The sequence below is a fragment of the Egretta garzetta genome, unplaced genomic scaffold, assembly GCF_000687185.1.
Source record: "Egretta garzetta isolate BGI_Z169 unplaced genomic scaffold, ASM68718v1 scaffold3, whole genome shotgun sequence".
Lineage (NCBI taxonomy): Eukaryota > Metazoa > Chordata > Aves > Pelecaniformes > Ardeidae > Egretta > Egretta garzetta.
The window spans coordinates 221,104-241,856 of record NW_009259099.1 but is presented as its reverse complement, the minus strand read 5'-3'; the positions used below and the strand labels follow the sequence as shown (position 1 = coordinate 241,856).

Below are 20,753 nucleotides of genomic sequence, written 5' to 3'. Positions count from 1 at the left end.
GTGCTTCCATTTACTTAAGTTAGGGGGCCACCTAATGACCTGCATATGTGCAGCCTGGTTTTTTTTTATGAACAGATGTTTTTTTGTTCATGTAAGACCATTGATGAGTTGAATTGTTTCCTTGTTTGTGTATTTAAACACTTGCTGGTTTATCTTTCTACTGCTGAACTCCTTCTGCACCAGTTCATTTCCAAACTTAGACTGATGGAATATTTTTCTGGTTTCCATGTATTGTAATCAGAAATGTGCCAGTTCTTAAATTTGTTACTTTGTTATTTGCATATTGTTTGTGGAGCCAGGCTGTCCTTTAAATTGAGAGCTCAGATTGAATTATTGTCATAATACACTAGAAAGGACTCTTCAAGTTTTCACATAAATGCTATTTTTTCCCCAAAAATCTGTGTTATGCTTTGTCTTCTTGCTAGCAGCACTATAAATGTTCCCAACTGTACAAACAAAGTGGTGGGATTTTTTTCCCCAAACTGTCAGCTGGCAGATTGTTATCAGATTTAAATGGGAGAGATGTTGGTTTTGCTGAATGTTCGTGACCTTTTGCTGCTTGGCATTTCAGGCTGAAATTAAATCTAATGCATAATGATACCCCATCACATGCTGTTTCGAGGCAAAATAAATAATTCTGTATGGAGTCCAAAGTAAATACATCCTCCCTTCTGTGTTGCAGAGAATGCTGAAGTAAAATTTAAAGACTTTGTAATGGCCATGAAGAATATGATCTTCACTGAAGATGAGGCCCGTTGCATAGTGGAGGTGTTAAAGGAAAAATCCAGTGCAATTCATGATGTCTTGCAAAAGGTGAGTGACCGTGGGTGGGTGGGGGAGAGAAGACTTAAATAAGCAGAAATTGGAAGAGATGCTGTCAAATTAGCTGTATCAATGTTCTGTTGTGATTCCTGCATTCTGTCTTTGGAAGACTTTTTCCAGCTGGTCTGTGCTTGCTTTGCATGCAGAAAGCAGTTGTCAGATGTCTGTGTGCTGCCATCTGCCATCCCATGGGCTGGCTAGACAGGCTGATGGCTTTCAAACGCTCGTAAAGAGCAGACATAACCATGGAGAATAAGGTATATAATGTAGGACTGCTGCCACAGCGTGTGTGGGTTGGCATGGGGAAGGCTATGTGGTGACTTTCAGGAGTGATCTTTCACAAATTTGTAAATAGGATAAATGATAGTAGAAATTAAGAAAAAGCTGCTGTGGCTGTGCACTCAACCAGCTTTGCAAGCCTCTCCATCTTATAAGTCTATACATTCTAGTCTGCTGATTTCTTCTGGATATTTTTCGTAGGATTGTAGGACAATTCAGGTTTGGAAGGCACCTCAGAGGGTCTGTAGTCCAACCTCCTACTCAAAGCAGGGCCAGCTCTGAGGTCAGCCCAGGCTGCTTAGGGCTTTATGCAGTCTAGCTTGAAGCCTTCAGGGACTGAAACTGCACAACCCCTGTGGGTAACCTGTGCTTGGCAGTTCTTTTTTAATTTTTGTATTAAGACAGAAGAGTGGTGACCACCAATGTCTAACGAATATCTACTCCTCCCTCCCATGACTCATTATGATTGTCATTTTGTGCTTGTAACATCCTGTTTGTTACGCTTGAAGTCTTTGCAATTCTTTATTCTTCTGCAGATATGGTACCAGAGCAGGAATGCAGAACTGTATATGTGTCTACTCAATTAACGCAATATACTAGGATATCGCATAATTCAGGTTGGAGGGGAGTTCAGGAGGTCACGCAATCCAGCTGCCTGCTCAAAACAGGGTCAACATTGAATTCTGGGCAAGTTGCTTAGGGATTTGTCCAGCTGGGTCTTGAAAACCTCCAAGGAGAGAGCCTTCACAGTCTCTCTGGGTCCCTGTTTCAGTGCTTGACTGAAAACCCTGTACATTTGCAATGGTATCCCATGTTTTTATTTAGAACGTTGGCCAGCTTGCTCACCCTATTTGTTGTTGTTTTGTTTCTTTTAAGGAATATTTTGTGTTAAAGGTAAACCTCTAGGACCAGAATGGGTTCCTGGGTTTGTATAGAGCCCAAAAATGTCAGTTTCTGTGGATGGAAGTGTGAGCATTTTCCTGTCTGTAGCTCATGCAAGACATTGACAGTGTGTTTTGTGTATGTATGCAATACAATACCATTAAAGGAGAACTTCCAAGCAAATTCGGAGTGGGTTTAGGGGACTGACACTCCTCTTCGCTGCTTCAGTTATCAGACTTCATTCAATACAAATTCGGAGTGGGTTTAGGGGACTGACACTCCGCTGCTTCAGTTATCAGACTTCATTCAATGAAGTCTGAGTGCAAATTTTGGAAGGTTTGCCCCCTACTGCATTATTTCGTTTTGGGACCAGTGTGCAAGTGGCAGGACTGTGGGGATTGTTCCTCTAGTTCTGCTCCCTGTAGTATCTCTGAAACTTTGTGTGTCAGTGTGCCAGCAGAAATGTAATTACGGCAACTGGAGGCTCTCCTGTGAAGTGGAATGAGAGACTGGATCAGCGTTCCCTTTTCCCTTTGTAGCGAGATATGTCAAAAGATTAAGTTTGTAGTTACCATCCAAGTTGGGTTATACCTGCTTTGAGCATGGGTTGGATCAGGTGATCTTGGAAGTACCTTCCAACCTCAATTACTGAATGATTCAGCATCTCTGCATCTCTTTCCTTTATTTTTCTTAGTGGCTGTTCTTTGTTTTCCCCAGTGCCACCACAGTAGCTCTTTTCCAATGCGGAAGCACCTTAAGAGCCCATTTATTCTCTTAATTGGTTTCAGTGCGTTTGAAAATGCATTTTCTTGCCTAATGAAATCTGTGCTGCAGGATCCATTAGCAGCAGAATTGGGTACTGGTGGTGCCATGTATGCCGTGCAGACAGATGATTCAGGGGCAGGAGGGAGTGTTTCTTCCTCCCAAGTTTGCTCTGCTGCCTGCTAGTGTGCTGTGCAAGTACTTCTGGCATGTACCATCATTTTTATGTACTTTTGCTGCAGGCTAGCAAGGCTGAGTCGGCTGCAGCTGTACATCAGCTACAAGACAAAGAGAAAATGCTCGCTGCGATGAAGGAGGAGGCAGCCGTTGCAAAGGAGCAGTGCAAGCAGCTAACCCAGGTAAATATAAAGAGGCTCAGGTGTATAGAGAGCCATGGGAGGGGAGCAGGGGCTTGTAGGACTAGCAACCAGCACATGCTGATTTGCTGAGGTTATATAAGTTGAAAGATGAGATTTTTTTTTTTATATTGGGAAAGCTTACCACAACACTGCATTTGGTTTTATGATGCAATTAATGTATTTATGCAGAGTTATTTTCCATTAGTTTTTCCAGAGTTCATTTACTGAGACTGTTAAGCTGAGACTATTTTTCTTTTCACAAGCTTACTTTAAAAACACTTCCTTCATGAGTATAATACCATTTTGTGGATGCAAGTATTAAGCACCTTTTCTGCGTCGCAGTTTTAGTTTGGTGCATATTCTAGCATTCACATGCTTGCGTGCTTCTAGGCACCACAGCCATCAGTTTCCTTCAAGAAGGAAGCTACAGAAAGTGTAGGCTGCCTGCTTAGCCCCTCGAGTTGCAGCTCTGATTGCTTTAGACTTACAGGGCTGCTGGTGCACTGCTGTCAAGACTAGTTTGTGAAACTTGACTTCCTTTTTTATGAAGGCTTCAGAGGAAAGCAGTTATGTTAGAACAAGTAATTAGGCAGATAAGGAGTGAATTGGAGACTTCTGTGGGGAGAAGTATTATGTTTTGGCTAGTTTGGAAGCATGTGAGCGTTAGGCTTAGGAAGGTTGTGTTGTGGGACAAAAGTTGGGCACAGAAAGCTGGGTGGCTACAGATGGGAGCAGAATGGTCAGAGGATGCAGGAGTTGGGAGCCTTGGCAGATGAGATGGGAAGAAGGGAAGTGGGTATTGTGTGAGCTCCTGGCAGGGCACAGGTATATTGGCAGGTGGGATCGAGAGGTTTGGGACAGTCAATATGTAACTGTAGGGAGAAAGGACTTGTGATGTGTTTGGAGGGGAAAAAAGAAACTGTTTCAGGATTGCAGGATGAAAGGGGGGAGGTATCTGCTGCTGAAGAAGCAGAGGGAATGTATGAAGGAGCCTGGGTCCAAGGGAAGCTGATGTGGTTGGGGAACAAACATCTGCAAAGTGGGGCTGGTGAAGGCAAGGCAGGAGCTGTGGGGCTGGTGAAGGCAAGGCAGGAGCTGTGGAGAAGTAGGGGTCATGGGGGTACTTTGCCATGTGGATTGGGGGAGTGAAGAGAGAAGGAGAAATAAACGGGAATTCTTGAAAGCTGGGAGGAAGTGGGTAAAAGCAAAGTTGCTGCAATGCTAAACGATTGGGATAAACAAGGGAAAAAGCTCAGCTTGACTGACAAAAAGCTCTTATCTTCTAATTAACATGTTTTTCTGAAAACGCTGCCAAAAGCTACGGTGGGACTTTAAGGTGCAGAGATGTTTCTGCAGGGGTGTTGATAAAGATGATAACTGGAGAGGATAAATGAGAGCAAGAGGTGCCTGACCTCAGAGGTATTTGGCAAAACACAAGCTAGGTGAAAGCTAATCTTCCCAGGATCTCTGGCACTGCCTTGATGGGGTAGCTGAGTTAGTGTGGGCTGCAGATGGATGGTGGAAGTGGTGGAGGGGTAGGAGGAAGCTGCAATACATCCTGGTGCCCTTCTTTTTGCTACATTTTAGCAGATGCAGGTAGAACATGGAGAAGGCTTTGTGTCAAGCTGTTTACATGGTATTTGTAGAAGTGACTTAAAATGTCTGGTGTGACCCAAGTTCCTAAATGCCTCTGAACATGGGCTTGGGGCCTTGTGTCACTTACTTCATTCAGGGGGAAACAGCCTCCTGAAGCTAGTAAGTTGGATCTAAAAGAGGGAATAACTTTTATTTAAATTAACATGTAGAAAAAGCTATAATTACTCTGAAGAGATGGAGGGTATTCAGGCTAATAATTTAGATCACTTAAATTATGTGTCAAGGCTCCCTGGCAGTGTAAGGAGCTGCGTGCTGTGCTGCATAGCTGGAGACACCTGAAGCTTAAATGGTACAAATACCTCGTTCTGTGGTGGGAGCTTGCTGAAAGCTGTACTTAAATGGTTTTGCTTACTACAGCAAGTGCATTTATATTGCAGAGGAGCAGCCCTATGGATTTCTTGGGTGTTTGGGTTGAATTACTAGCTAATAAATGATTAATCTAAATGGCAATGTGTATTTTCATTTGAAAGCTATAATACAGCATCATGCTGGTGGGCTTCAGGGTTTCTGTGGCTGTTGCTGGGTACTAATAGCCCATCCCCTCTGGCAAAACTGCTGGCTTTGCAACCTGCTACAAAGCAATTATTTGCTCTAAAATGCTCTGTAGTTTTGCCACAGTTTGCCTGCATTCTTCCATTTTGCTAAACTTGGGATGAAAGTCGAAGCTCTGCCGTGTGTGATATCTGTGGTTTTAATTGTTAGGAGTCTGTAATTTGGTTAAACTCGACAGAGGTAAGACTCCAGCTCTTCTGAGACAACAGAAGGTCAGTGTTTAAATTGGCAAACCTCTTTTTAATAGATGTGAAATTATGCTGATCCTAAATCCTCATACAGGTGCTGGAAGCTTGGTCAGGTCTAACGCTGTAATTTCTCTGAGCGAAGATTGATGCTGACTTTGGTTTGATGTGCACTTGCTTTATTTTTAGTTATCTTAAAGCTCTCTCTATTAGACTCTAGAGAGGAGTGGTAGATGACATCTTTCTCTTTTTCCTTTCACTCCCACCCAAGGAGCTGGTTGCAGAGAAGGAGAGAAATGGCTTGCTTACGGCGAAAATGCGAGAGCGCATCAACACGCTAGAAAAGGAGCACGGCACTTTTCAGAGTAAAATACACGTTAGCTACCAAGAATCTCAGCAGATGAAGATAAAGGTAAACGCTTTACCAAAACTGCTCAAGTTGATGTTCATGCACAAGCAGATAAATGCGGAGAAACCTTTGCTTTAGCCAGGGTGCAGCGTTTGTTGTCTGCTGAGACAGAAATTGGCTTCGCTAGTTACCCTGAGCATTGAACGCAGTGTGCTGCTGGTATAACACATCTGCATGAGCATGGGAAACTTTGTGGCAGCTTCCTGACTTAAAAGAAAGACAAAATGTTCTCACAGGTGACTCCTGTAGTCTGTAAAAGACCAGTGCTAGCTAGGCAGCTAGTCTCTGGCCTTACTAACTTCCGATCTGTGGTATTCTGCTGAAATTTTATTAAAGTGTAAAATCTAACTGAAATACTCAATTCCAGAGAGCCACTAATGCTGATAAATCTCATCTTTTGATGGGTGGACTGTTCGGTGGATAAGGAACTGGCTGGATGGTCGTGTCCAGAGGGTAGTGGTCAACGGCACAATGTCCGGATGGAGACCGGTGACAAGTGGTGTCCCTCAGGGGTCCGTACTAGGACCGGTGCTGTTCAACATCTTCATCAATGACTTGGACAGTGAGATAGAGTGCACCCTCAGCAAGTTTGCAGATGACACCAAGCTGAGTGGTGCGGTTGACACACCAGAAGGCCGGGATGTCATCCAGAGGGACCTGGACAGGCTGGAGAGGTGGGCCTGTGTGAACCTCATGAGGTTCAACAAGGCCAAGTGCAAGGTCCTGCACCTGGGATGGGGTAACCCCCAGTATCAATACAGCCTGGGGGGAGAAAGGATTGAGAGCAGCCCTGCCGAGAGGGACTTGGGGGTGCTGGTGGATAAAAAGCTGGACATGAGCCGGCAATGTGCCCTGGCAGCCCAGAAGGCCAACCGTACTCTGGGCTGCATCAGGAGGAGCGTGGCCAGCAGGTCGAGGGAGGTAATTCTGCCCCTCTACTCAGCTCTGGTGAGACCTCACCTAGAGTACTGCGTCCAGCTCTGGAGCCCTCAGCACAAGAAGGACATGGAAGTGTTGGAGCGGGTCCAGAAGAGGGCTACTAAAATGATCCGAGGGCTGGAGCACCTCTCCTATGAGGACAGGCTGAGAGAGTTGGGCTTGTTCAGTCTAGAGAAAAGAAGGCTGCGGGGAGACCTGATTGCGGCCTTTCAGTACCTAAAGGGGGCCTATAGGAAAGAGGGGGAAAACCTTTTTAGTAGGGCCAGCTGCGTTAGGACAAGGGGTAATGGTTTTAAACTAAATCGGGGTAGGTTTAGGCTAGATATAAGGAAAAAATTCTTTACAATGAGGGTGGTAAACCACTGGAACAGGTTGCCCAGAGAGGTAGTGGAGGCCCCATCCCTGGAAACATTCAAGGCCAGGTTGGATGGGGCTCTGAGCAACCTGATCTAGTTGGCGGTGTCCCTGCTGACTGCAGGGGGGTTGGACTCGATGACCTCTAGTGGTCCCCTCCAACCCAAAACATTCTATGATTCTATGATTCTATGATTTTAAATTATAGCACAGAGTGACACCATGGCATAACATACAAGAAATATCATTGCCTGGGAGAGTGCTTTGAAAATATTTGAAGGACAGACACTTGCATTTTTTATTTTTTTTTTTTAAGACCCTTGTTACTACTATCTCCTGAAGTTGCGTTATAATGGAGTGACCTCAGAAGAGTTTGTTTCATCAGATTAAAAAGTTTGCCTTAAAGTTTTCTAAGAACTTGACTGGTGCTTAGATTTGACAGTCCAGTTGTTTTTTTTTCCCCATATAAATGTTACAGCATCAAGCCCAGCATGTGAATTTCCCAGCTTTAATACTTAATCTTCTGTCTTGGCACTTTGGAGAGTAGCATCTCTGCAATTTTGGAGCACAATTATGTTCTCCAGAGCAGTGACAATTTCATTTGAACCTATACAGACAACTGCATAATGAGAGGGTCTGACTGCTGGCTGGGGAGGGTGAAGGAGAGCTGGGTACAACTGGGTGGCTTTTGCAGATGCTGCTGTCCCAGGCAAAGCTGGAAGAGAAAAAAAATGATACGGAGAGGAATCGGTGCTCTGATTCTGCTCCCCCTGCTGATGTGCTGTAGCATTGCAGAGAAGCTGAAAATTGTCCAAGCTTCCAGTTATATGGGGCTTGTGCCCTTGCTTCTACTGGGATCTTGTATATCGATTGGCATTTAAAAAAAAAAAAGGGGTGTGTGTGTATAGGAAATCAAGAGAATCCTCCAACAAACATCCAAGGCCTGGCTTGTTCCATGTGTGGGTGCTGACTTGGAGGTGGCTGCCCTGCAAGGGACTGCTATCTCCTGCTGTGGTTGTTACGCAGATGTTTATTTGGATTTTTCTATGTACAAAATCTTCACTGGTGAGTCAGCTATTTGATGAAACTGGGTCTTGGAAATGGTACCAGCCATACCTACAAACTGGCCCTGGTAGAAGAAGAAAGTATTATAGCTGTATGTGCTTGAGGATTTTCAAAGCAGGCTGTTGGGCTGTAAGATCAGCTATGCTGTCATCTGCATATGCAGAGTCCATTTTTTTTTTTTTCCTTTGAATTTTGTCTTTTGATTTTTGTTTGCACTGTTCTGAAGCAGCCTTAGGTTATCAGCGCTTTTCTCTGCCTCCGTTTCAAACTATTGGAAATGAAGTTGAAGCATGTTATTGCCTAAATGAAGGATCTATTTCACAGTCTTGACTTCAGGATATTAAATGAGAACTAGCCTTTTGCAGTTTACGTGCTATAAACTGTATTGTTAGTTATTTTACACTTTTTCTGCTTTGCTTAAAGGTGTTGTAAACTTCTAGTGTTAATTCACAGTGCATTTATTTTATTTCCCTTTGGAAAAGTAATATATTGATATCCAGTTATTGACAAGTATCTGAAGTTATACAGCTGAGCAGATGGTATCCTAAGTAACACTTGTGTAGTCTTTTAAACAAACAAGGCTGCCTTGATAAATTAGGTTGATACATTGGTATAAAAGGAAACCAGTGCTTTTATTTGAGCAAGAGTGTGTGACTTGCAAAGTTTAAGAGTGGGTATGTGAGGAAGAATGTAAAGTTGCCCCCTCCCAAAAAATCCACTTAGTTTTATTTACTTAAGCTATTGTGGTCTTATCTACTGTTACAAGTTATTGGGGGTTTTATTTCTACTTAGTTTAATATTTTTTTTTTTTGGAATTGATCTTTTCTTCCCCATCAGTTCCAGCAACTCCGTGAGCAGATGGAGGCAGAAATAAGCCACCTGAAGCAGGAAAACGGTATCCTGAGAGATGCTGTCAGTACTTCTACCAATCAAATGGAGAGCAAGTATGTTAGCAGCTCCTCGGAGCTCTGTGTGGTTTTAAGCCTTCCCTGAAGAGTTGTTCTGGCTTCTGCTCCTTTTGTTTCCATCTCCTTGGCTTGTCTCTGAATTTGTGGTTAAGCTAGGAGCGCAGTTATTTTGGGCTGGGGACGTAGCGATTTGTATTTGCATTGAGCCAAGACTTTCAAAACAGATTACTGTCCCTTATCAATTCAAAGTTTGAGTTTTTAGAGAGTGGGTGCTGAGGCTTTAACAGAAAGTAGTGCAAAAGTGCTCAGCTGTAATTGGTGTTTTTGGCAGGGTATGTATCCTTTCCCCTGGAGCTTTAGGAGAGGTGCTGATGCTGGCCTCTTGGAAGAATAACAGCTCTAACTGTATAAATCAGTCTTGCAATAGCAAAAAAAAAAAAATCAGCACCCTGCAGTTAAGGTACGGCGGCACTTGGATTTATCTGCTGGTGTTGAAAATGTTTGGAGAAACAAAAAGGCATCTCAGGGTTTTGTCTTTTTTAGTTATGACTTAAGCTGCCCCTAAGCTGGCAGAAAGGATTGTATATATTGTGGTAAAAGCTTAGCGCCCCGGTAAGTGTGTAATCAGATGGGTGAATTGCTGCCAGTGGGCTTCTGCCTGTAGAAAGCAAAACCAACCCATTATGTGCTCTCAAATATTTGTTACTGGTGGAGACTAGAATGTCAGAACCACTGCCAGGACCTGGAAAAGGGCTCAGTATCTTCTTTTCCTGACTATGCTGTTCTTGTAGAGATGCTGCTTCTATATGGATCTTTTGTTAGCAGCTTCTGCACTGCCAAGCACAGCTCAGCAGAGGTGCGTTCCGCTCCCTGCGCCTGTCCTGCCGGGGCAGGTTGCTATAATGAGCACACGGAGGAGGGTACTGGTACCCTGACTTTAGGTGTCCTGTTCATAGAAATGAAGCATTATTTATCTCTTAGACAGTCGCCTTGAAAAATCCTTAATTCAGGCAAACTTAAGATAAAAATAAAATGCTTTTTATGCTTTTAAAAGCAGCCTTTAAAAATTCTTCCCTTGGGCTATACAAATGCATCTGTTCTCCTGAAACGAGTGTGCATCAGATACCTTCATAAGTTAATAGATAAGTCAAGGCCAGGAGGCACCATATAGTCCGAAGAGATGTGTGCAGGAGGAATAGTCTTGAGTAAGTCTGAGATCAATAATCCTTTATGGGAAGAGGAAAGGAATGTGAATTTCCACGCGAGACCTTTCCTTATGCTGAGCCTCTTTAGTTTATGTGAGCTTGTCCAAATTATGCCCATCAGCTTGCAAATGTTTTAAAGGAACTGATGCTTGTGGCTTATTGCTGACCTTTTGTTTCTGACTCAGTGGGTTGTAGCTGCTGTGCTGATGGCCAAGAGTACCTGATCCTCATGCCTTTCCTGGGATGAAGCAGTGTGGGGGGAAAAACCCCCACGCAGTACAGCCCTCTGGCTGCAAATACAGGATTTGGTATTGATATTTGAGTAGCTGTTGTTATGGCCCATGCTTCTTGTAAAACTGAAAATGTTTATTTTTAGGCAGTCAGCTGAACTGAACAAACTGCGCCAGGATTATGCTAGGCTGATGAATGATCTGGGAGAGAAGAACAGTAAGCTGCAGCAAGAGGAGCTCCAGAAGAAGAACGCAGAGCAGGCCGTTGCTCAGCTAAAGGTGACTTGGGTTTTCCCTGCCTGCCGAGTTGCGCTCAAGGCTTTATCTGAGCCAAGTTCTGAATCGGGCGGGATGTGAGGTGTGTGAGAATTGCTTTAGCTGTTTTCCTCGCCACTAAATCTCTCTGTCATCGTTATATGTGCAAGTATCTATCTTCAGATAGGCTGAGCCAGCCTATGGGTTTATTAAATGTTTTTATTCAGTACTCTGGGTTTTGAGTGATTACAAACCTACCTATGAAGTGAAACGTGCCCTTCTGGGTAAATATCTTTAAAAAGCTTAACTGGTGATGTTGGACTTTGCTTTCTGTAAGCAATTCCAGCAAGATTTGATGCTTTGGAGTCATTCATCCAAATGGCATTGTCCTTGTGTGACTTATATTTGAAACCAGGTGCTTTTGCTTAAATGTATATTTAAATTTTTAAATGAATACACTTTTTAAAGAGATAAAATGTAAATGGACTGGCTTCTTGATGCATCTCTTTCCTTTTCTCTGCAAGAAAAGGTCTTTTGTATTAATCTTTTTAGAAGAGAAACCTAGGGCGAGAATGCCGATCCAGAGCTCATTACTTTTTTCATATTTGCAATTAAGTCTTCGTTACCAGAAGTTCTCCCTGCCTCTAGCCCTTGCAGGTGGAGAGTTGGTATCTAGAGTTGAGACATATTTTAATCACTAGATGTAGATTTATGTGACGCATGGCTAGTCTGGCTTCCAGTGTTAATCCTGAACTCGCAGGGCAAAGATGCTACACTTTTGTATTACAAAAACCATCCTGTTAAGAGCCCATAATGAAATCCTGTTCGCAATTTGCCTTTCAAATTAGTAGGCTAAACTACTCTAGTAGGAGGATTACAGGGCACTCTGTCTCCCTGATGTGCCCTAATGGAAACAAGAAACAATTTTACTTCATTGCCATATGTTTTGGTAATAGCACTGAAGAGATGCACTCTGAATGTTTCAAAAATAAAGTAAAGGTTAGACTTTTCATCAACTTCTTCCTCAATGTGAAGGTCCAGCAGCAGGAAGCAGAGAGAAGATGGGAAGAAATCCAGGCTTATCTCAGGAAAAGAACAGCAGAACATGAAGCAGCACAACAAGGCATGTATCACAAATTTCCCAAATAATGCTTACTGCAGTTATTTGGCTGGTGCAGTTTGTAAAAAAGGGCATTATCAAGTAAATGGCTTAAATAAAGGCTTAAAATAATACAATAAAGGCTTAAATAAAGCTCAGGTGAAGCCAGTACTGCTTCAGTACCCTGGGGAAATTGTATGTTCTGATACCAGTTAGTTGGAATGCTGATGAGAGAGCTGAACTTTGGCTTGCTGGAATGAGGCTTCTAATCAGTCTCCCTGTTTACAGTGAAAGCTATTTCCCCCAAAGTTAAATATTTATTTCTGAATTAAAATCCTGACGTTTCTGCTACAGATGTGCAGAATAAGCTTGTGGCCAAAGACAATGAAATCCAGAGCTTGCACAGTAAACTTACTGATACAATGGTGTCAAAACAGCAGCTGGAGCAGAGGATGTTGCAGTTAATGGAGGCTGAGCAAAAGAGAGCCACTGCAGAAGACTCCATGCAAATGCAGGTGCAGGTAATATTGCTCAAGTTCCTTAAGGGTTTGTTTTTTCCTCCCACTTTGTGCCTATGGAAACACAGCAGTATCCTTGAAATGCTGCTTTAGTAAAGCTTTCCCACTGAATAAAAGATGAGAAAACTGTGTGCCAGTCTGTCATCAGGCAACTTAGGAAGTGAGACCTTGTGTGTGGTGCTGTGAGGAGATTTGGGGCGGTCTCAGAGCGGAGAAGCACTCCGGGCAAGTCAGGAAAACGTGCTGACCGGGGCAATTTCCCAAGCTGTGAAATGATGCTATGGTCTGGGGAACACCCTGGAGGAGCAGCCATGTAGCTTTGATGTTTGAGTGAGCTCTTCTGGAGTGATCTCTCTTCTCCTGGCATCAAGTGGTGAGATGCAGTGTGGACATAGCTCTTGAGGGCTTCAGGGAAACCAAATGGCATATGGTGGGGCAGGGAGTATTTTTCTCTTGATACGTAGCAGGTTCCTATGCTTCCATTCAAACTGGTTGATCTTAGTGGGGAGCAAAATAGTGTCTTTGAAAAGTGTCTGACATGTAAATGCTAAACTGTTCTTACTAACGTAATCACGGCTAAGAGCTAATCCTAGCAAAAGTGGACTAGCTGCAGATCTCAGCCTGCTTTTCTCTCTGTGCTTTCTTACAAGGAGCTGATAGAGCAGAATGATGCTTTGAATGCTCAGCTTCAGAAGTTTCATTCGCAAATGGCAGCCCAGGTACAGCATGTTCTTAGACTTTCTTTTGTAGTCATGAATTGTGAACTTTCATTAAAAGTCAGATTTTTTTTTTCCGCAGCTGTATGAGATATGTAATGCTGAAAGCAGAGACTTGTTAGCATCCTCTTTTCTAATGTTTCTCAAACTGGTTTAAAAGTTAAGCTGCTTCAGTCCTTTTGGGGGGAAAAAATACGCCTATTTCCTCCTGTAGTGCCTTCCATTTATAATCAAAGGGTAGAATATCTTTCTGAATGTTTGTTTTCTGTAGCTTTGCATGTGTACAATTCTGTCTTGTGGTTCTTTGGTCTTTTTGCATTTCTCCTGTGAGCCACCTGATCATGCTTTTTCCTTGTGCATCAGATTGAGAAATGGTGTCATATGGTAGCTCCCATATAAAGCTGTTTGTTCATTCCAGTGGTGATTTCTGTGCAGAAGGAAAAAAAAAAAAAAAAAAAAAAACAAACCCCCACACCACTGGAAAACCACCAAACCTGCACCATGCCTTTCTCAATTCTTTTAATCTCTAAAATTTTAGTTTGACTAGTTTCTTTGAGAAATTATTTCTGTTGTAAACACTATGTAAAACCTCAGAGTCACTGAAGTTGCTTCCATGTAGAGCAATCGGCTCAGGCTGTAACTTCTGTGGGCACAAGTGGAGACTGTTTCTATGCAGTTGGGTCCTGCATTCTTTTAATTGTGGACAAGCTTGATGGAGTTTGATTAAATTCAACCTCAGACTGAAAATGTGTCAACTGGCTTTGCTTGAAGAGCTTGGTGCTTGAACCCTTTGGGTGTGGAGAGTGGTGACGGAAGAGGCACTCTAGATTTACAGCATCTTCATGACCTACTCCTCTTATCCCAATCCTTTAAAAGGGCTTTGAAAATAAATCCCTAGGGAAATTTTACTTTTTTGGCTCTGGGTTGTACAAGGAGGCTGTTGGAAGGAGGTGTGTGCTTTCCCCGTGTAGCCCCACTGGCCATGAAGCTGCAGGGCTATTTTTCCCCTGTGGGCAATGGGTGTGAAAATAGCACTTTGGGGAAGCGAGGTCGGGCTGCAGACTGTGTACCCCTCTGGACATCAGGGTTGATCAAACAGTCTTGGTCGTTAAGGAGACCCTCTGGGACTGGAACTATTTGTTCCCTTTTTTTCTCTGATGCTTTTATGGTATGATCTGGATAAGGCAGTACAGGAACTGCTATAGGGTCCCATGGGCACAAGCTCTGCGAGATCCAGGATTTTGGGGGATGGTAAGGCTGGATAAGGAGAACCATGTATCTGAAGGACAAACAAACATGGAAGTTCTGCCACAGCTGCTACCATACTGGATGAGAAACAGTCTGCAGAGGTCCCTCGATGTCTTGATAACCAGTGTGATGGGTCTCTCCTTCCCTGTTGTGGCTGACCACATAGGACTATGCTTTTTCTGGGGGGGGAAAAATGCCACTTGCTGGTTTTATGCTGCTGTTTCTGTTCCTAATACGAGTCCTCATGCACTGTACAGGGTTTTCTTTTTTAAACTCAAGTGGTTTGTCAGCAGAATGTCCTGTAAATCACTTAATCCTTGGGAAATAAGTGCTGGTGTTCTCTGCGGCTTGTTTGAATCTGGTAAAGGGCAAAGATGATGGTTCATTTTTCCCTTCATGTCATCTTAGAGCAAAGGGGAAAGGACATCAGTATGTGCTGGTATTCCTTCAATGTTCCTTAGCCAGGAAATAATTGGAATTGTCGTGTGCCAGTTTAAAATAACTAGACAAATCCTACAAATGCCATTCCTGGCTCACTGCAGATGATGATTCTTTGACTTGCTTTACTTTCAGCTTTTTTTATTTTTTATTTTTTTTTTCCTTCTGCAGACCTCAGCTTCAGTCCTGGCCGAAGAACTACACAAAGCGTGAGCATTCATTTGCTCTGGTATTTGGGAGGTGTTACTGGCTTTTAACGCACGCTCCCTTTCCCCCATGCATGTGCAGTGCGTACGGGAGGGACTGGCGAAGGAAATGTTGCTGTCTATGCTTCTAACTTCTCACTGTGAGATTGACCTGGGAGTTGGGAAACTGCTTCCTGCGGATTTCCCTTCCGTGTCTGGCCTCAGGTTTGGAGTCTGTTGTACGTGGCTCTGTATGCTACATGGAAAGCAGCGTCTCCTCTCTTGTTTACAGCTGCCTATGTGCAGGGATCACTGCAGTGTGCAGGAATGTGTGTGACCATGAGAATTGTTAATATTTGGCCTGTATGGCTGTGCCAGGAGATTTCTCCCTTTGGGAGATGGGATGGATGTTGTGTTTCAGAGCTAGAGAATGTCCCACAAATTTTTGGCAAGCAAACAGCGTTTAAAAAGGATGGAAAAGCTTTTAGACCCAAAGTCAGCAGGATTTAGAGTAGGAGGTGGACTTCAGGGCCAGCATGTATCTTGTGTTTAGTCTGATGCTTCGTGTACCACTTCTATCCAAGACCTTTTAGTACTGATATGTCATCACTTCTCATTTGTGCAGGATTGCGGAAAAGGACAAACAGATAAAGCAGATGGAGGACTCATTAGGCAATGAACATGCCAACTTAACCAGCAAGGAGGAAGAGCTCAAGGTATAATAAAAGCATGTGTAAATGCCAGCTGATACAGGGAGAGGCTCCCTGGCTGCGTGTACAAAATGCAGCCCACAAGGCTGCTGCCTTTGGGTCTAGAACCAGCTCTTTCAGCTACAAGTCTGGTGATTTTGCTCTTCTAGGCAAGGCCAGTGCTTGATGCTGGGAAGCTGTTGATAAGAAAGCTTGGGTTTTTCCTTGTTATTACCTTCAGACTCCTTCCAAATGTGACCTGAAATACTTTTTGCACTGGAGAGTGAACTTACCTGAAATACTGTCTCTATGCAAAGTGCAAATATATTTCTTTTGCTCCTTCCTTCAGGTCTTACAGAATATGAACCTATCCCTGAAATCAGAAGTACAGAAGTTACAGGCTCTGACAAATGAACAGGTAAAATAATTGTTTAATTAGATATTTAATTTTACTGTCTTCCCACTACCTATTCTGGCATAAATGCAAATGCAGATCTGTTAAGTGAGCTGTGCTTAAGCATGTTAAAGGTGTGAGGCTACAGATTGGAGATCCTACAGCTGGTAGGAGGTCTACTTCTTACCCTTCCTTCACCAGCGAAATCTGTTTCTTATTTGAATATCTAAGTTACAGAAGCAAATTGCTTGGTTGGATTTGCAGCCATGCAGAATGTAGGACACTTCCCTGGAGTGCACACAGCTGTGCTCAAGTATGTAGCCCTGGCATTTGTCTACAAGGGTCATAAGCACCCCTCCAAAAACCCCAAAAGTACATACACGCACCCTCTTCCCAATAGGTATCTTTTTAGAACCAAACAAAATGCTTTCCATCTGTTACTGCTCTGTAGCCTGTTTGTTACAGAGGTGGAAGTGCAGTGTTTAATTAGAGATAATCCTGGTTGTCAAATGAATCTCTTTGAGATCTTCTTCCCTTTGAGTAATTGTATACTTGCTCGGTATATACCCGTGTTTCAAAAGTGCATGAAGACAAGCTCACCCCTTTCACTCTTGCCTGTGAGTCATGTGCTGAGAGGCCAAATGACTTGTTCTAGCTTTTTAATATTGTGGAATGAAAGGTTGATTGAATCATGTGATGTATCCTAAGTCTGTGTTAATCCTCTTTATATCTAGGCTGCTGCTGCACATGAGCTGGAAAGGATGCAGAAAAGGTAAATAGCTCTGGGATTTGATAAACAGTGTTTGTCAGTCTTTTATGTTCTTTTGAATTGATGATTTTTGCAAGGCTTGGATGAGGAAACTTATTTAACTGTTCTGCTGTGTCTCAGCATTCACATCAAAGATGACAAAATAAGAACTCTTGAAGATCAGCTTCGAGAAGAACTTGCTCAGATTTCAAACACAAAAGAAGAGTGCAAGGTAAGATACCAAATAGCTATTCTTGTGCTTATTTACAGTAAGTTTTCCAGACTTCGGAGGCTGTGGAGCAGTTCTTACAATTGAATGTTGATTTGTAAAATAAAACTGACTTTCAGGTGTTAAGGTAAATTACAGTATTCTGTTTGTAAGGCAAGAGCAGTGTGGGATGTCACAGTAGTAGCAACAGACTGCAGCAGAGTAAGAGATGGGGGTAACACAAGTTAAATGCGGTGTCTGCAGTCGTGAAGAGCGAGGTCTTTGAAATCTGGAAAAGGAGGTTGTTCAGTAAAGGCTGTTGTGGTTTTCCTGCATTCCACTTTCTAATATGACTTCCAGGGCCTTGGTGTGAGCCTTTGTTGCTTGGGTTATTGTGCTGTCAGGTCTCTTTTTTTTTTTTTTTTTTCTTTTCTTTTTTTTTCTTTTTTTTTTTCTGTCAAAGTAGGTGTAAAAATGCTTATTTTTCTCCTGCTGTCTCCCAAATTGTTTCTCATAAGGCTGCAGCTAAATTGTTGGCGCTTCTAGTGTTGATATCTGGGTTCTGCACAGCAGAGCTAAAATTTGTTTCTAGATGGTGTACACAGAGAATAACTTAACTCCTCCTTGCCCTCTGCCACCTTAGGCTTTTTCCTCTGAACTTTAGCTGTTAGAAGTAGACCCATCTTCCTGAGAAAGGTGATGACTCCATCTTTTTAACTTCTTTAGAGCCCCGGTTGAGTAGTGCTGCTTTTCTGATGCTGCTGATGAAAGGTCAGTCGGTCTGAATCGCATCATGCCAAGTTGGTAGGCTTGCTGGTGAGGACCAGAGCAGGTGGGTAGTGGCAGAGGCAGCACGGCTTTTGTAGGGGAAGCCATTCCTCATGAGTCTCCTGGAGCTCTTTGAAGGCCTTAGCAAGCAGGTAGTAAACTTGAGTCATGTATTAAAGTGGCACTCTCAGAGATGTTTTAATAAGAATCCCTTGCAAGGGCCTGTAGTTTCTTCAATTTCAGAGAATAAGAGGGAAGAAGTTTGCTCAATTAATAGAATAGGAAACAAAATACAACTTTAAATAGTTGGTTTTCATAACAAAGCTGTCAGTTGAATCTTCAGTGAAGCATGTGCTGGGTGATGGGTGCATAAACAGCCTGGAAGGGGAGTGGGAAGAGGTGGCAGGCTGAAGTCAGTCATCGACTCTCAAGTCAGTGACACTCTCGGGGCTATCAGGGTGGTAGAAGATTTTTAAAATGGTAGGTGAAGTGGTGAAACCGAACACAAGGAGGAATAATCTGAACTTCCTTAGAGTGATTGTTTCTGTAGTAAAAGCTGCCCAGGAAAAAGGTCTTGGAGGTGTTGTGGATGGTTATGTGCTGAAATCAGGTCTCTGCTAAGCAATGGCAAAGATCAGCTGGAGGCAATCCTGGCATGTTCTTGGGAAGTGAATAGGGAACCGAATGCAGATTGTCATAGTCATGATAATGTGGAAATTCATAGTGTGCTCTTGGCATCAATATTGTGTGCCCTTCCAGTCTCTTCTTCCTCCTGTCTTTAATCCCAAACATAAGCCAGGGCAGCTCTGCACTAAATGCTTCCACCTGAGGAAGCGCTCCTTTTTTCCCATGCACATGAAAGAGAGAAAAGCCAGATTCAAGACAGAGCAATTCTTTTAATCTCCACCACTGCTGTCCCTTCCTGCTTTTGTTGTCCCTGTAAGGCGTCGGGTCTGAAACATAGATCATGTGCCCTGTTTTTTTACTTGTATAAAGTACCTAGCAATTTTTTAAAAAGACTTTGTAAAACAAAAAGCAGTAATAGAAGATTTTAAAATATATATGAGGAATCCAGACAGGCTGCTGCAGGAAGGCTGGAGAGAAAGCAAGGTCTGCGGTATGGGTGTTCCCGATTCGCCTCTTTCCAGCCTGCAGTTGGACCAAAGTGTGGGAGCTGTGCAAACCTCTCTGCTGCTGGACTGCTGGTTCCTTGCTGTGCATCCTCAGTGTAAAGGCAGCTGAAGAGACCTAGAGAGGCAATCCTAGGCCATTTGCTTTGCCAGAGGAGTATTTTGTAAGAGGGAGCTATCAAACCTTGACATGACGCTGGTACTGCTTTAGGAGGAAAATGCAGTTTCTCTTGCCTCTCGTGCTTGGTACTGTCTGATCCTTTGCCAGGGAATAAAGATGGCAACAGCTGAATTTCTCATGGGAACATAAGGACAAAATATTAATACAGAAAAGCAAGAAAGAAGAGGAAAGGACTCTTTGTAGTCTTGTAGCTTCCAAAGAACTCGCTGTAACGACTTGTGTGCTTTTTAATTAACCTCATGGCCAAAATGAAAATGCTGTAGTTAGGGTTTGCAGTTCTGAACTGATGTAATGTTTAAATTTCCTTCCAGATTCTCAAGGATCAAAACATAACTCTGCAAGCTGAAGTTCAGAACCTGCAGACTCTCCTGTCTGAGCAGGTATAGCCAGTGTTCGCTGAGGCTGTATCAATTATCTTGTTCTTTTTAACTTCTTCAGTGTTGTTTTTCTTAAGCTGGTCCTAGGCTGAGCTGGTTGGTGTCAAAGCCTGTTGCTTTTTAGTATATTCTTTTCCATGGAGGGTTCAAATAAGGCAGTTGTGTCTGTCTTCTAGACCTAGGGAAGAGTGTCCAAACAAAACGTTGATTTCTGCCCCCCCCGCCCCCCTGAGGAGGAATGCTAGCTTGACACAAGGAAAAACTTGACTCTGCAACCCCTCCTGGTTTTAATGGCAATTTTCTGAAATGAAAAAATCCCACAAGCAACCAGCCCTTCCAGGGGTGAGGGCTTTTACTGGGCTGTGGGGAGACCAGAGTAAGGTCTTCACCCTACTTGTTTCCTTCCAATGAATTCTGAAACCAGTTGTAACCAAAGAATAGACTCAGGGGATGGGAAAACTATTTACACTGTGATGTCTCTTTTCCCTCCTTTTCTGTATTTTTGCCCATGGCACACCTGCTGCAGCCAGTTCCACTGGGACTCATGCAGGATGCTGCAGGTTCAAAGCTCTTGCATTGCTCGGCCCCGTCTCCTTTGTGAGCGCTGCCTGGGAGAGCTCTTGGAACACCCCTGACTTTGTACCATCATGGAATGAGAGAACTTCCTGAAACGCTGGAAAAAGACTCGCAGGACCGGAGACTTATTTCCTTTTCTGCACTGGTGTCTGCTATCCAGCAGCTCCTTGTCTGGAGTGGCTCCCGTTCTTCTGGTGGAGAACCAGATTTGCAGCCTTACTGCCCTGGGTCTGGCTGATTTGGTGTCCTGTCTGAAATAGCGGGGCTGATTTTTCTTAGTAGCTGGCTTGTGTTTCTTGTGTGGCCTCTCACAATATGATGATGAGAAATCGTAAATGCTTTGAGTGAGCCTCAAGTGGAGCATGTGGTTTTGATAAATGCTCAAAAGAGGCAGATTTTTCAGGTAATGAGCTGGCTGCTATGGATTAGATTCTGCACAGTGCTTGGCATGCTTGCCACTCCCTAGGATCACTGGGATCCTGTGTCCCACAGCATTTTGCCACCCGAACTCCTGTAGTCCATCAGTGTAAAATCAAGGCATTTAGGCTGATCTGTACCTCCCCTGAAAGATTGACATCTTTCCAGCATCAATATTGGACACACATGCCAGGAGGAC

The 20,753-nt window shown here is 43.4% G+C and overlaps 1 protein-coding gene across 4 annotated transcripts in view; it reads left to right on the top strand.

Annotated features, from left to right (window-relative positions):
• Window positions 1-20,753, top strand: part of KTN1 (kinectin 1) — a 55,934-nt gene that overhangs the window by 6,550 nt on the left and 28,631 nt on the right. For 3 of the 4 annotated variants that reach the window (XM_035890743.1, XM_035890744.1, XM_009635174.2), the window contains exons 4-17: window positions 683-813; window positions 2,988-3,104; window positions 5,769-5,909; window positions 9,102-9,208; window positions 10,754-10,886; window positions 11,898-11,985; window positions 12,316-12,482; window positions 13,130-13,198; window positions 15,053-15,090; window positions 15,692-15,782; window positions 16,105-16,173; window positions 16,884-16,921; window positions 17,039-17,129; window positions 19,496-19,564. In XM_035890743.1, the coding sequence (XP_035746636.1) occupies window positions 683-813; window positions 2,988-3,104; window positions 5,769-5,909; window positions 9,102-9,208; window positions 10,754-10,886; window positions 11,898-11,985; window positions 12,316-12,482; window positions 13,130-13,198; window positions 15,053-15,090; window positions 15,692-15,782; window positions 16,105-16,173; window positions 16,884-16,921; window positions 17,039-17,129; window positions 19,496-19,564 (1,349 nt within the window). The remainder of the gene's footprint in view (window positions 1-682; window positions 814-2,987; window positions 3,105-5,768; window positions 5,910-9,101; window positions 9,209-10,753; window positions 10,887-11,897; window positions 11,986-12,315; window positions 12,483-13,129; window positions 13,199-15,052; window positions 15,091-15,691; window positions 15,783-16,104; window positions 16,174-16,883; window positions 16,922-17,038; window positions 17,130-19,495; window positions 19,565-20,753) is intronic. The other variant, XM_035890742.1, reaches the window with a different exon arrangement.